At 39.1% G+C, this 15,885-nt stretch overlaps 2 protein-coding genes across 4 annotated transcripts; one reads left to right on the forward strand and one right to left on the reverse strand.

Moving 5' to 3' along the window:
- The first annotated feature begins 844 nt into the window (after positions 1-844).
- LOC143890428 (uncharacterized) lies at positions 845-5,154 on the forward strand. Of its 3 annotated transcripts, XM_077395103.1 has the most exons (4): positions 846-1,205; positions 1,354-3,243; positions 3,783-3,933; positions 4,810-5,154. In XM_077395103.1, the coding sequence occupies exons 2-4, from the start codon at positions 1,356-1,358 to the stop codon at positions 4,928-4,930; spliced, it is 2,160 nt and encodes a 719-aa protein (XP_077251218.1). In that variant the 5' UTR covers positions 846-1,205; positions 1,354-1,355; the 3' UTR covers positions 4,931-5,154. The 3 variants fall into 3 exon arrangements, with proteins under 3 accessions (XP_077251219.1, XP_077251218.1, XP_077251216.1); XM_077395104.1 differs by having other exon boundaries at positions 845-3,243; positions 4,813-5,154; XM_077395101.1 differs by having other exon boundaries at positions 846-3,243.
- A 2,240-nt stretch (positions 5,155-7,394) lies between these two features.
- On the reverse strand, positions 7,395-12,666 carry LOC143890429 (uncharacterized). Its single transcript, XM_077395105.1, has 3 exons — positions 11,645-12,666; positions 9,091-10,246; positions 7,395-7,924 (listed from the first exon to the last, which is right to left on the reverse strand). Exons 1-3 carry the CDS (start codon positions 12,456-12,458, stop codon positions 7,738-7,740), a joined length of 2,157 nt encoding a protein of 718 aa, XP_077251220.1. The 5' UTR covers positions 12,459-12,666; the 3' UTR covers positions 7,395-7,737.
- Between the last annotated feature and the right edge of the window lie 3,219 nt (positions 12,667-15,885).

The raw sequence follows: 15,885 nt of genomic DNA on the forward strand, positions 1-15,885 counted from the left end.
CATTTAAAACTTTATAAACTCAGTTATTTTACTTTTCGTTTTGTAATGATTAGTTTTTTTTTACTTTTTTTACTTTTGCTAGAAACCTTCGCCTTTTTGCGCATCTTTGCACAGAGTATTACCACCTGTTAAAAAACAAAATAAACGAAATGTTATCAACACTACTGAGGGCACTCTTTTATTAAACGTATGGTATGGCCCACACCATCGGATGATCCAAACCGTCCATTAGATGGGCCATAGCCAAAATAGGTTATACTTCAATAAAGTGATTAGCACATTTAGCCCTGTTTGGATTGCCAAAAAAAAATCGTTAGAATTTTTTTCTTTCCACAATCTAGATGGAAATGATATAGTTACGGTTAACTTAGAGGGATATTATCATAAATCGAAGGCCCCTCTAAGTAAAAATTGAATAGGGTTGGTTAAACATATCTTTTTCATATGTTAAAAAAGTAAAAAAATTTAAAATTATTTTTTCTCCTCGAACTTTTCCATAAACAGGGAGGAGAAACCATTCCCTTTTTGTGAATTGGATTTCTATAAATCCTAAGATGGTATTTTAATAGTTTCTAAAGGCATCTCAGACATTTTAAAACTTTGGACGTTCTACTGACGTTGAGGGGCATTTGCGAAAATCTAACAAAAAACATGGGCAACTTCGCACGGAAATTCTCCCCCCACAAAAATAAGTTTGCCTTCAAGGACCCGTTCAACTATTTCCACGTGGCAAAGAAAAGCCGTTACACGTTCCCCACTCATTCTCTCTCTTCCTGTCGTGTTCCGTTATTTCTTCATCTTCCTCGTCAGCAATAACGGCGTTTGAAAACTCCGTTGAGAAGGGACGGTTAGCAGTTACATTTACCTGGAATTTAAAAAAAAAGGAATCTCCCGGAAGCTCTATTTCATGACCCCAAATAAAACGGACTTTTCAACGACCTCTCCTCACAACCAAACAAGCCTACAAGTGTTGGGTCAGATCCTCCAAATCGAGTTTTCCCAATCTGGGGTCCAACACAATCCCCTCGGAAACTCCGTTTCTGATCGGTTTCCCTGGTTTTTGGATTACTTTCAAGTCAGAATCATGGCCTTTTCTTCTTTGGTCGCTCTGTTAGATGATTTATGATGAATCCAAGCCTCTGAATTATCCATATCTGCAAGAATTTGGTGGTGATTTCTACTTTCTTTGATACTTAATTTCCAAGGTACTAATTGGTGAATTGGGTTTTCTTTGATACCCAATTTGGTGATGATTCATGCTTTATTGGATACTTGATTTCAAAAGTACTAATTGGGAATTAAGTTTTTTCTAATACCCAATTTGATTTGTGAATTCTGCGTTTTTCGGGGCAGTGATGGAACAATTCAGGCAAGTTGGAGAGGCTTTGGGGAGTTTGAAGGCTTTGATGGTGTTCAGAGACGAAATCCGAATCAATCCAAGGCAGTGCTCTTTGTTGGTAGAAGTATTCAATCTCGCATTCAAAGTGATCGCGGAGGAGATCAAACAGAATCTGAAATTTGATGAAAAGTTGACAAAATGGAAGGTTCTAGAACAGCCCCTGAAGGAACTCTACAGGATCTTCAGAGAAGGGGAGCAATACGTACAGCAGTGCTTAGAGACGAAAGATTGGTGGGTGAAAGCAATATCCCTTGCACAGAACACGGATTGTGTAGAACTCCATCTGCATAATCTGTTTTGGTGCATCCCGGTCGTGCTTGAGGCAATCGAGATTGCAGGAGAGATATCGGGGTGTGATCAAGATGAGATTCAGAAGAAAAGGCTCATGTTTTCGAAGAAATATGAGAAGGAATGGATGGATCCAAAGTTATTTCAACAAAAATTCGGGAAACAGTACTTGGTTTCTCAGGATATATGCAATAGAATTGAGACTGTTTGGAGGGAGGATAGATGGATGTTGTTAGAAATGATAAGCGAAAAGAGAAGCTTGGGATCCACGTTTCTGACAAAACAAGAACATCGGATCGCGGAGCTTTTGTTCAAGAATTTGGATGGATTGGAACCCTCAAAAGGGAAGTTGTTCTCGAGTTCAATTTTGGTGGGTTCAAATGATTATAAGGTGAGAAGACGAATAGGGAATGGAAGCCAATACAAGGAGATTCAATGGATGGGAGAGAGTTTTGCTCTCCGACATTTTTTCGGAGAGATTGAACCTCTGGTTCAAGAAATATCTCTTCTATCATCGCTCGCGCATCCTCATGTAATGAATTTCCAATGTGGGTTTTCGGACGAAGAGAAGAAAGAATGTTTCTTGGTTATGGAACTGATGAACAAGGATCTATGCAACTTCATTAAAGAAATCTGTTCGCCAAGGAAAAGGGTCCCCTTCTCTTTGCCTGTGGCAGTCGATATCATGCTCCAGATAGCGAGAGGAATGAGGTATTTGCATTCTCGCAAGATATATCATGGAGATTTGAACACTTCCAACATCCTTGTCAAAACAAGAAATTCCCCATATGGATACTTGTACGTAAAAGTTGCAGGTTTTGGTCTCTTGGACATCAAGAACTTCGCCCCACAAACCTCTACAAATCAAATGGCTATCTGGTATGCCCCAGAAGTGCTATCAGAGCAGGAACAGCAAGGGACTCCATCTAATTCAAAGTACACAGAGAAAGCAGATGTCTATAGCTTTGGAATGATTTGTTTTGAATTGTTGACGGGTAAAGTTCCCTTTGAAGAAGGTCATCTCCAGGGAGATATGATGAGCAGGAACATTAGGGCGGGCGAGAGGCCTCTGTTTCCATTTCCGACACCAAAGTACCTCACCAACTTAACAAAAAGATGCTGGCAAAATGACCCAGTTCAGCGCCCTAGTTTTTTATCTATCTGTAGGATCCTCCTTTACATGAAGCGATTTCTGGTTATAAACCCTGATCACAGCCAACCCCACCCACCAGTGCCGCTGATCGACTATTGTGATCTTGAAACAAGCCTTTCAAAGAAGTTCCCTGCATGGTCAGAAACTGTTTCGGCGGTGTCACAGATTCCATTTCAGATGTTTGCTTACAGAGTTATTGAGAAAAATAAAACTACTGTCAACCATAAGGAGAAGAGTTCTGAATCAGGGAGCGAGGGAGCATCAGTTTGTGGGGATGAGAATGCAGTTATACAAGATGATCCATTCCCTATAGCTCCTTCACGATCCCCGCCTCCAATTATTTCCGATTCTCACAAGAAGACATCAAAGAAGTCCACAGATGGAAAGGCCAACAAAAGTTCAGGTCACCTCCAATTCTCTATTAATTTTTATGCATTTTTTCTAGGATCTCTTCCCTGATCTGTTTCTTAAGCTCATGGGGTATATGGGTAGTTACTAGTCTGCGATAACAAGTCTATGAAATTTGTAATAGCTGCGACTGAAATATGATTCCAATTTCACAATACTACAAAACAAATTTCAGAACTTGGTTGAGAAATTGATAAAACTCGAGCAAAAAACTGATAACCTTGATGGAATAGTTGATAACCTTGATGGAATAGTCAACAACCCCAAGCACTTTCTCTATATATTCCAATGGCTCGCTATTAATTGTTTCTGCTGAATATTACACCAATAATTGGCATGAAATGTTGTCGATAATAACCTGTTTCAATGGTTCACAAATCATAAGAAACGTGATCTTTTAGATGACTATGCCAAAGTTGGATTTGATGACACCAACAATCTCCTTCAGCACTACAATTTGATAATAGATATAGAATCCTGCATATTTTTACCTACAAAGTAGTAACGTGATTCTCGTATGCATCTTTTTATCAGGAATCCAGAAGGGGAGAATTAGACCCCCTCAACTGACCGCATGCGGACGCAGTTTGCGGATGAGCTCCGAAAGCCACCTGCCACCTGCCATATTGAGTCCAGTTCCAAGCAGGAGGAAGGCATCTGGGCATGCCTCTGATTCTGAGATACCGTAATTCTTATCATTCCCCACATGTTTCTTGTTCTTCTACAGAAAATTCGATGCAATGTGGTTCTCAGATTTTGACCACGTATACTAAACATGTGTACCATGTATTTCTGAGAGAGTGACGTTTTTGTTGCTTAGTATAATCACTGTTGTATATCTCAAATTCCAATGAGGTAGGGAATACTGTAACTCACAAGTTTGGCTGCTTAAAACTCTGTTCTGTAATTGAAGCTTCTGTATGGATCTATGGATAGTAATTGGTGAGCCTAGACAAGTTTCTTTCCCAAGAACTCATGTGAGATAGCTTGGTTAGGAGCACAAATACCAACTTCATAGAATAATGTAGTTTCTAAGGCAGGGAAGAAGCCAGAATGTCAATATTCTATACTCACATCTCTTTATCTCTCAATTGGTATTGCCCAAGCCTAATACTGCAGAGGAAATTTAATATTGATATCTTCTTTAGACTCTTATTAAAAAGCATACATTAGTATGAAGAATCAATCTGAGCAACATTTGCAATGCCATGGTGTATTGGGTTTGTATCCAACTAGTCTCTGGTTTAGTTACTAATTAGTCTCTCCAGATTGCCTATAGTTTGTTGATATCTTCTTTGCATTTACTAGTAGAATTAGATTGTAGTAAGATGGTAACAACTAGATTGATATGTTCCAATTTCTGGGCATGCAAGTGGCACTAAAATGACTGACACAAAGGTGCATAGGGGTATCAGAATCAGTAACTATGAGTGACCTGACTAGCATCAAATAAGGAAAAATTTTCCACTGTTGTGCTAGCATAGAAATTAGCTTGTTATATGCATCGTTTTACTCTTTATTCTTAGAATAAGTACAATATCCTCTGAACTGTAATGTGCAGAAGAAAGGTGCAGCATAACCATCAATCAGTGTTTCAAAACGAAGATGCGGGTCAGAGCGCGGCCAAAGCAAATCATAGTCGACTCGGAACAACGCGGTTGAGACTTAGTTGGCGCTGCTGAGTACTCAGGTTGACGCGGTCATAACTAGGGAGAGTCAAATGAGTTTTGATTGACTTTGTAGGGCAAAATGTGGACTTGGACAAGAAAGCGGCCAAGGTAAAAGGGAGTCGACTCGGGAGAGTCCACGATGATGCAGAGTAGTTTTGAAACTATGCTATCAATTACCTTTCAGCAGGACCGTCGAAAGGCAAGATAATAAGATTACTGTACATATTGAAGGAATATATTATCAGGAGCATGCCAAATCTTCACTCATTTTTTAAAATTAGGTTACAGCAATCTGTTATTTGAGACTAAAACAACAAGACAGATTTCGAACAATAATATGCTACAATCCATGCACTACAGTCATCTTGACAACAGTAATAAGGACAAATAGGTCAGTTCCAACCAAGATATGATAAAATAGGAGTATAAAGAAAACTCATGCAATGTAAGATTGCCTAGCCAAAGATCAGGCCATCAACTAGCAAAATACCCAACTGCCAAAAAGACTCCCCCACATGCGATAGAAGAAATCCAAGACTGTAAATGTTTGACAAAAGCATACAAACTTTGTAACTTTAGCTCCTCTCGACTAGTATACCATTTCTCCTCCAACTGGATGCTTTCAAAGCTCATCTGCCTATGTTAGGGGTTAGACACATAAAGTAGGCTTCATTTTCTTGGTATATCAGTAGCTCCAATTTATTTTATTTTCTTGTTTGCCTTAGAAAAAAAATTGGTAGGTTTGATGAAACGTGCAGAATGCTTAGCTTCTGGAATTCAGAAAGAAAGAGGACGACTTTCCCTGCTCTTGAGGAGCATGAAAAGTTCGTCCTAATCAAAGAGGCATGTGAAAGAGATGAGATCTAACTATATGCAATTGGAGTCTTTCTCTTGATTGGATCCCACTTGAATGATTTTAAGTTAAGGGAAGCTAACAGTTCGAATTTGTGTTCAGATGAACTTATAGGAGTTGGCACTTCTCTCCTGAAAAAGAGGGTACTGCAAAATTGCTTTTGCTAAATTGCCTGGAGAAAACATCGATTTACTAGTGTTGTTATTCCTAATCACAGTGCCTGGTGTGGTTTAGTTTGGCAGCATCGTATGCCCCGCCATTTTATGCAAAAAAAAAAGGAGTAAATCATAGAGTTATGGATAAATAGTAGAGTTGAGGAAAATTGGCAAAAGTTTGGAGTAAGTGGAGGTAAAACAACAAAAGTTCAGGGTAAATCATATAGGGTTGGAGTGAATCTGAAACCGTGTTGGGGACTTGGGGTTTTGAGTGTAGATATTCAACTTTTTTTAATGGCGAGTTTAGATATTCAATTAAATTACAATAATGCTTAATCTAAGACCCCGTTACACAATACCCAGAGGAGGATTCCGCACTATGTCTTCTTTCCTTACTTTACTAAGTTGCTGTATTTAGTTTAGTAAAAAAAAAACTCAAGAAAAAAGGGCCACAATAAATTATTGCTTACGAAATGATAAAAGCACCCTTCATAGTAAATTCCTAAGGCCATGTCTGGGTGACAGGAAATTTTTTTCATAATAAATCGGCCTCAACAAGTAGAGATGAGGGCGAAATCGCTATAAATTAGGAAACAAAATCCAGGAAACTGTTTCCGGTGATGAGATGTGGCAAAAAATCAAGAAAATGTCTCATCACCGGAGACACTAGTTTTCTGGATTTTGTTTGAGACACCAATCATGAAAAAAAATTCATGGTAGCCAAACATGCCCTAAACCTCAACCGCCAATTAAGCAAGATGTCCACATTTAGGATCCTCACAAAGAAGCTAAGCCGTTGATTCTTGTAGGCCATTATCATATAGATGTCGTGCTCATTCAGCATGAGACCAAGATCACAATGGGTCACCTCATGTGGTCTACAAGATCAACAGTCTCAACTACAATTCATGTCCCCATGTCGAATCCAAAAATTAATAGATAGAATTGATCACGAGCTTTAGGATGGGACGCTTTTTCCTATTGGGTCAGTTTGGTTGCAGATAATTTCCTCGTAGAGTAGTGATAAATAGTGCTTGGTAGTCACATGAAGTATTTTCTTGGTGCAGTGGCATTACCAAAAATAAGGACGCAGGCAGAAGTAGTATCGCTACCAATAGAGAGAGAGAGAGGAGTGCCAAATCCCCAAGGCTCTACTAGCAAAAAAACATATCTTTTCTCAAGCAGTTTGGTGGGCAACAAAAGTCATGTCACATGGGCAAGAACGGGAGAGAAGGCTAGTAGTCTCCCAATAGTTTGAATCAAAACATGTAACCAAACACCACTAGTAGATGAGGTGGCATGACCTAAGTAACCAAAACACCTAGTAAACCCCAGAAATTGTGCGAGAGCATTTATGAAAAATCTTCACATTGCGGTGACAGAGAAATTTTTCACAACGGAGAGGGACACGTTCCTAATTATCTGCACCAGGCATGACTCAAAACTTCCAAAACCATCAAAACAAAAGAATCAGAAAGATATATCATATTATAAACACATCTGAGAAGCTAAGAAAGTTCAGCCTATATTGCATGTACACATTTACACAAAACACAAAAAGGAGACTGCAAACAAGTGCGGAAAAGAAAAAAGAGAACTTACCTAGTTTCAAAAAGCCACATGCTCACAAATGTTTCCCCTGCATCAGCCTAACTTATGCCTGCTTTTGATTCTATCTAGACTAGAAGCGAATGGCTCGTAAAGTAGTAGTATGATTGTATCAGCATGGGTGAAGGAAGGGAAGAAAGAGAACTTACAAAGTGTCAAAAAGCCACATGCTCACAAAGGATTCCCCTGCATCTCGTATTGTATCAACATGGGCGAAAGAAGGGATCTTCTTTGTTCTGATAAATCTCAAATAATTGCTTAGAGTAGCGAGTAGCCAGTTGATAGCAGTACTCTGGCCCGTTTGGTTCGTACTTCTCTAATTCTTGGACAGACTTCTTTAGCGGGCCCAATGGATCGTCGTCTGTAAGAAATTGTGCCACCCTAGAGCCCCTGAAACAAGAACAGATTCTCTGATTTATTGTCAAATTTGCATGAAAAGGAAACAGCAGAGAGAGAGAGAAGCATAATCACAAAAGGTCTGGATAATATGGTTAGGATAATATATAGTTAGGTGTATCATATGCATATATAATCATAAAGTTTATAAAGCATTAAGTAAAATGTTCAGAGCACTCTTGGAATGCCAGACTCTATCCTAACCAAGGTTTTAAATTTCAGTTTCGGAATGCGTTTCGGTCCTCACCGAAACCGAAATTTCAGCCGAAATTTCCTAAATTTCGCAGACGAAATCTTTCCAACGCCTATGTTATAGGGAACACATTTTCGACCAAAATTTCCGAAATTTTGGTAATTTCGGCTGAAATTTAGGGATAATATTAAATAATCATTTTTTTTTTGGAATTTTGGGTGAAACCCCTTAAATTTCGGAGGAAATTTCGGGATAAGCGAAATGAAATTTCGATCGAAATAAAATACAGTTTCGTATATAGTGCTTTACGATTTCACTCTCAACCGAAACCCGAAATTTCGGATTTCGGTCGAAATTTAAAACCTTGATCCTAACCCAGATCAGACAGTCTTCACAAAGCTTCATTAAATGGAAATCTCCCATTCCTGGGTGGAGAGTGGGGACTAATAGAGAGGAGGGTTATCATGCCAAAAGAAGCATCAATGAAGTGATCTAATCTTATGGCCTGATGGTTTTCAGTTTTCACCCTCATGATCACTGATGAGGAATGACACTGTATGAGATATAAAAGATTGTAATAACTGGATTTAAATAGCCTAACTGGATTTAATGATCTAAATAGCCTAACTAGATTTAATGATCTTCATTGGTTCGTAGATTATATCAAGACCTCTCAGGATGATAAAAGAAATGGAATTAACCATGATTGACCAGAGGGCTATCACAATCAATATAACCAAATGGATCACAATTCAGAAGGAAGCAAGAAGAATGGCACTGAACCAGAACTAAATAGGTATAGAATAAATGACAGGATAAAGGGGATTAGGCAACAATGAGACTTTATAGAGGAGTATGTCCGGTGTTTTTATGCCTCACAGATAATATAATCATTCAAAGACAATTTAATGTAAACCTATTTCTGCATGTAACAGCAAATGAAAGAGAAGAAGAGGGCAATTCATACTTGAGCGCATCAAACTTGTTAAATCCACGGTTGTTGATATGTAATGAACACTTGAATGATTTTTCCTCAGATGTCTGCTGCCGATAGAGAGCACAAACAGCCTTCATACAGAGCTCAGGATCCCTCGAAAATGAAGAAAGCAAGTCTGCCTCATATTCCCATTTTGAGGAATCTTTGTGCCCACGGATGCTTGCTAGAACTTGACCAAGATCAAAATCACCATCCAGTTCATTTTCAGAAGCATCAGCAGAACCACATTCACTTTTTGAACCACTAGACCCTTCTACAATAAATCCACCCAAACTTTCTCCTTCGCTCTCTGATTCAATGTCTTCTAGTTCATCCTCTGTACCATTTTCAATAGTAGTTTTTTCTTGAATATGATATGAAGTCCCAGTTGTCCCCAAAATCACACCCTCAGTCTTAGGCAACACATTTTCTCGTACTGAATGATCCAGAGGGGTTATTTTTGTCGCATACTTTAACGGTACCAATCGCCTCCTTGAAGGTGTTATGGATTCTTCAACATTGTCACCGATGGAAGCCACGGATGGAGAAACATGAGGCCAATTCAGTGGAGATTCTGCGGGTTGTAGAAATCTTTCAGTTAACCTCTCAAATTTCTTAAACTTGAGTTTTCCAATGGGGGTTTTAACATCATCATCATCATCATCCTCACTATCACTGGTAATTACTTTCGGGGCACTTAACCTCTCAAGTTTCTTAAACTTAAGTTTTCCAATGGGAGTTTTATCATCATCATCATCCTCCTCGCTATCACTGGTAATTACTTTCGAGGCACGTTTTCTTTTTGGTGTAGGATACAATGAGAAATTCTCCTCGCAGCTGCTAGAATTTTCATTCACTGCACCCGCAATTCTCTGGTCAGAATGATTTCTTTTTGAACTCTTCTTTGACGTAGGCATATTATTTTTTTCACCTTCATCGTCACTAATCATTATGACATCTCCACACATAGATTTTTCATCAATTATCATCGTTGGAGCCATTTTTCTGTTACAACTCCTTTCTTCATTGAACAACAACTGTTTTCTAACTTGCCTTTCATGGCCTTCATTGGTTACTAAAGAATCATCAATCTTCTCAGCTTTGGCATTTCCGAAAGATTTACACGGAGTGATGATACAAGGTGGGTCTGCCACGTAAGAAAAAAGAGATTAGTTAAAAAGCATTGATACTGAAAAAATTCCTTTCTTTCATGCAGAACATGGAATATGATATATTGATATTATGTATAATGGGAAAATTTGGGTTACCATGACTACGCGTCCATGTGTTATTTAAAATCTTATAAATGCAAATTTCCTTATATAGCTATTAAATACATTATAAGTGTAAATTTCTTGAGGAATGATAGACTGAAGGGCGCCCTTGCAAAAAAACAGTTACAAGGGCACTCCTATTGGTCATTGTCCAAAAATTGCATTTAATGATGTTATAATTTAGTATTGGTCAAGGTGATTTCCTGTTTTTCCATGCCCACTTTCTCGAGATGCACCAATGGGGGCGCCCTTGTAACTGGATGTTGCAAGGGCGCCCTTCAGTCTGTCACTGCCCAAATTTCTTTATACTTATTAAATTTTCTTTATAGCTACTAAACACCTTACACAAAAACAACTATATTGAAGGATTTCTACATTAGTATATACTATACACTACATTATAATGTGATTTAACTAGATGCAAATGCCATACATATGGCAATAAAATTTAGTAAAAAGAAGAAAATTTAGCTATAACCAAAAAAGAAAAGAAAAAGGGGCGGTCCAGTGCATGAGGCTCCCGCCATTGCGGGGTCTGGAAGAGCTAGATGTACGCAGCCTTACCCCTGCTTTGCAGAGAGGCCGTTTTCTTGGATTGACCAATGTCCTTGGATTTAGATTGTAGGATAGTGGGGTTTTGTATTTTTCTGTTATAGTTTAGCTTAGCTATAACAGAAAAATACAAAACCCAACTATCCTACAATCTAAATCCAAGGACATTGATCATACTTACACAAGAAACAAAAAAAAAAAGTGGTTACACGCATCAAGCATGCGATGTATATACCAAATTCATTTAATTGGTGAGCACATATAGCCCATTGCATTTGGTCCCACCATAATTGGATGATCCTAGAACCTTGGTCAATAAGCATATTTGGGAGATCGCCAAGCCAACCTAAATTGTTGATTTTTGTCAATGTTGATCTTTATGAACGAGGAGTGTATGGGGCATGGGACCATGAACATGTACGTCGCCTCATGGGGTCCCATCAAATCAATAGTCTCGATCATACACGTGTGAAATGTGGGACCTAAAGTTGATCATTACGAAAATACCTTAATAATGATTGTTTGGATAGTGAAAACTGTGAAATCATAAAGTTTTTTGTTCTTATTGTCTCAACTTTTACCCTACATAATTTTTGCATAAATCATGTTCACACATAGCAAGTGATGTTCTCTTGTCCCTATTTAAAAGGAACATTTCTCGACTGATGAAGGCATTGTAAGAAGAATAAAAAAAAAAGCACATGCAAGTTCTTTGATACCTTCTACATGCAGAACACCGCTTCCACTAACTGGAGAATGGCAAGCAGACCCAACATCAAAAGATACATGATTTATATCGTCACAATTCGAAATTTTCCCTTCTTTCCCCCTTACATCATTCGTTCCTTCTCGATTTTTACTTGTTTTACATGACCCCATCTTCCCTTTCTCTCCATAACAAACTTCATCCAACTGTTCCAACATCTCCTTGGGTTCCACTGCTATTTTTTCCCGTGACTCTACTCCTCTACCACGCAGAATCGAATTCTCTTCTTCCAATTGCAAAACCCGTGCTTCCAATTCTCCGCATCGCCTCTTGTAATCCTCAATCTCATTCACTACCCTTCTTTTGCTGCATTCCAAATCACTCTCCTTCTTAAGCTCCTCCTCCAAACCCTCTACCTTTTCTTGAGTAAGTTTCTCCCTATGATCTTCTTCCAAACAAGTAATATCCTCTTCCAACTTGCCACATCTTATCCTGTATTTCTCAACCTCTTCTTCTTCAACAGCAATCCTTTTCAAATCCCTAAAATCCTCTTCTGCTTTTCTTTTCCCCTCTTTCAATTCAACACACCTATTCCTATAAACTTCCAACTCTATTTCAAGATTTTCTCGTCCAGACAATTCTCTCCTCAACAATTCCTCCTTGATTTTGAGCTTTTCTTCTCGAAATCTCAAAATCTGTTCTGCCTTCTTAAAATCTTCAGGCCTGAAAGCGGATTTGAAGAAAGAAATCAGCTCTGAAATGCTGTAGTCTTTCTTCTCTTCCTCGGATAATCCATCACACATATCTGCTTGAAGATTGTCTTCCATCTCTCTCCTAAATTAGGGAAAAAACCCTAGTTATCTATGCATTTACGCCAAAACCTAGTACAGAAATGAAGAAGAAAGAGAAATGTTACGTCGGTACCAGAGGAAGTCGAAGCGACAGGACCCTAGCAAATTAGCAATTGCAAATCCCCTCTTCTCACCGGCAAGTTTGCAATGTAAGTTTCTTTACGAATGGAAATTACCAACCTTTCCCCATCATGATCTTGAATTCACCACATTATGTAGCGGCGGGTTATGTTACCGTCACACGCGATCATATGAGATGATAAGGGGGCACACTCACTTGGCATCAGGTTGGCATGGAGCGAGCGCTCAAACATGGACCCCACAGAAGTGATTTCATAAGGCTTTGTTCACTTGCATTCCCGGGAAAGCAAATCCCGGGAAAACAGCCTCTTTTTTCCTTGACAAGACGGAATTCTGGTGTTCACTTGCTTTCCTGAGAAAGTAACAAGCCGAGGTGGAAAATGTAAAATAATGACATGGAAATTGCCAAAAATAATGTGGAAATGTCTCTTTTCTCACAAGTGTGGGAAACCAAATCCCACTATTTTGGTCAGATTTGCTTTCCCGAGTAAACTAGTGAAAAAAGGTGGGCAAGCAGTTTCTCGGGAAACTTTTTCCTGCACAGTTCCTACGCACGTGAACGGGCGCGGGAAACCTTTTCCTACATAGTTTCCCTGGATTTCTTTTCCTAATGCCACGTCAGATTCTCAAGAAACCTTTTCTTTTCCTTTCCCGACCATGTCCTCTCCTCAAAGTCTAGTCTTATAAAAGTAGGCACGTTATAGTTAGGGGTGCAACTCAAGCCAGGTTGGGTAGGGTTGAGCATAACCCTAGCCATACCCGAAGACCCAAAACCACAATCCCAAAATATTATTTATTCCATTTAGTGGAATCCATTGTGGTTTTTGCAGCAGCTAATATGTGACAATGACAAATGGCACGAATGATTGATATAGGCATGCAACAGTACCATGCTCTTTCTAGGTATTAGCAATAGTATGTCCTTAGATTCCTTAGATTCTTTTCACAAAAGGCATTTCATGGCTGGTACATCGCATGTCTCCATTCAAGAGGTGGCTGGTCTGACATGCAATGGACCAGCCACGAAATGCCTTTTGTGATGGACGCTAGCAATTCCCTTCTTAAAAACAGGTAGGTACAAAACTTGGAGCACCAGAAACAATAAATTCGGGGCTTTGTCTTTCTTTTTTCTCTCAACTTTTCTTTTTGTGGATCCGTCCTTCAGTTTCACTAGATATCATAGTGGGAAAAAAAAAACCTAATAAAAGTCGCACTGACGGACAAAACAAAGCACAAACTGTTTATGTAAACCTTAATTGAAATTATCAAACAATTAGATGTGTCTATTTTTTCACTTCAATAGTAGCTGTGCTTTTTACACCATTGGTGACATGTGCTAACTTTCCTTATATTTTTCGCATAACAAATATAACCTAATATACTTATGCTTTGAAACATTATTCCTGTGTTTTTTTTTGGGTAATTTATGAACAAACCACGCTATATTTTTAAAATGATACATAAATGGCATTTTATTTGATTTCTCATTTGTCGCGGCCAAAATGCCCTCTTCTTCTCTCTTTTTATTTCCTTTTTTTTTTGGCTCCATCACGTCAAAGACTATCGATGCAACTTGAAAGAGGGAGAAGAAGAGGAGTATGAAAAAGAAGATAAGGAGGAGGAGGAGGAACAAAAAAGAAAAAAGAAAAACTAAAGTCAGAAAAATAGAAAAGATGAAGAAGGTAAAAAGAAGAATCGATGCCGAAAAAATGAAGGCGTTGAAAAATAAAAGGAAAAAAAAAAAAAGAGGAAGAAGAAGAAAAAGTTGGTGACGTGTTGGAAAAAGTCTAGGTCATGCCGGGGAAACTTTGGATCGACTATGAAAAGTTTAGGTCATTTCGACAAAAGTTCGAGGCATGTCAAAAAGATCAGGGCAAAGAACATTTGGGTCACGACTCGACACCAACTTTTCTCAACACAACCTCAATTGCCCTTCTTTTCCTATTTTTTTTCATATTTTCTCGTGTTTTACATTTTTTCCAATATCGATTCTTCTTTTTCCTTTTTCTCTGTCTTCATCTACCTATCTTCTTCTTCTCTCTTCCTCTCCCAAGTTGCAGCAATGGTTGTTGGTGGTGGCGGCAATGAAAAACCGAAAATATGAGAAGAAAAAGAGGAGAGCATTCTAGTCTCTTCATCGTACGACACAATTTTTCGGTGCAAACAATATACACTACCAACCCAACGATATTTCAGAGATATAAAGCAATTTCTATACAAATTTCCCTTTTTTATGATTATTATTTCATGCACAAGTATTGACCTCCGTGAGTAACCCTAACAAGCAAACAAACAAACTAAGTTGGTACCGCTGAGACAAGGCTCTATATTCCCTACATTTCAGTCTCTTAAAACCCGTCCTCTCCTCCCCTGTCTTCTCCTGAAATCTTCTCCAACGATCACCCCTTCGTCTCTATCACCAAAAACGTACAAAAAAACCGATCATGTTCGTAAACGCCGGCGTCATCATTGCCTTCTTGATCTGGCTTCCCTTCCCATGATCCAATGTATACCCCTGCCCCAAAAAAATCCTGATCATGGCCCCACGCTTACCAGCTGCCGCACTCAGAGCATGACACGTAGATAAACCTGGCAAACGGGTGGGCCGGGCTGGGTTTGACCCCACCCGTACGGTTCTGGTCAAACGGGACCTGGAAAAATTTACGGGTCACGAATCTTAGACCCGCACCCGGCTCGTACGGTCTGGGTCGACCCGCGGGTCACCCGTGTTTTCAGTAAATTTTTGTTTTTTCTGTTTTTTTGTTTTTGTTTTTATAGGTATTTGCTAGCCACCTTCTCCAAAGGCAACTTCTCGCCCATCCTTTGCAATTGTATGTGTTGAGAGATTTGTCGTATTAGATGTGGTGAAAAAAGCACGGAAATATTATTTCTTGAAAGGTGGCTAGCAGTAATAAGTACCGGAAGAAGCTAGCAATAATAATAATATAAGGTACCAAAGTTTTGAAGGAAAATTACGGAAAAAGTGCTGTAAAGTAGAAAAACTACGAAAAAAAGTACCGAAAGGTACCTTTATATGACAATTACGGAAAAAATTACGAAGAAGAGGTATAGAAATATGACAATTATGGAAAAACTACTTTGTTTCACCTCGCACCCGCGGGTCCACCCGGACCCGCTAGTTTTGACAGGCCGGGTTGACCCGCGGCTCAACTTAGAAACAGGTCACAAAATGTTGACCCGGGCCCGGAAATTACGGGCAGGCCAGGTCGACCTGCAGGTCCGGGTCAATTCTTGCCAGACCTCAACCTCGTCGGAAACAGCTCTGCCTGCAACACAGATGTCGTACTGTTGGACCCAAAAT

Source organism: Tasmannia lanceolata, unplaced genomic scaffold (assembly GCF_043159265.1).
Source record: "Tasmannia lanceolata isolate RefF3 unplaced genomic scaffold, GAP_Taslan_0.1 ptg000013l, whole genome shotgun sequence".
In the NCBI taxonomy this organism is placed as follows: Eukaryota; Viridiplantae; Streptophyta; class Magnoliopsida; order Canellales; family Winteraceae; genus Tasmannia; species Tasmannia lanceolata.

Excerpts from the sequence above, each read along its gene's own strand:
- LOC143890429 (XM_077395105.1), bottom strand. The coding sequence starts at position 12,458 with ATGGAAGACAATCTTCAAGCAGATATGTGTGATGGATTATCCGAGGAA. Across the intron at positions 10,247-11,644 it reads CGGTGTTCTGCATGTAGAAG|ACCCACCTTGTATCATCACT; the intron begins GTATCAAAGAAC and ends CTTACGTGGCAG. Across the intron at positions 7,925-9,090 it reads AACAAGTTTGATGCGCTCAA|GGGCTCTAGGGTGGCACAAT; the intron begins GTATGAATTGCC and ends TTCTTGTTTCAG.
- LOC143890428 (XM_077395101.1), top strand. The coding sequence starts at position 1,356 with ATGGAACAATTCAGGCAAGTTGGAGAGGCTTTGGGGAGTTTGAAGGCT. Across the intron at positions 3,244-3,782 it reads AAAGGCCAACAAAAGTTCAG|GAATCCAGAAGGGGAGAATT; the intron begins GTCACCTCCAAT and ends TCTTTTTATCAG. Across the intron at positions 3,934-4,809 it reads GCCTCTGATTCTGAGATACC|AAGAAAGGTGCAGCATAACC; the intron begins GTAATTCTTATC and ends TGTAATGTGCAG.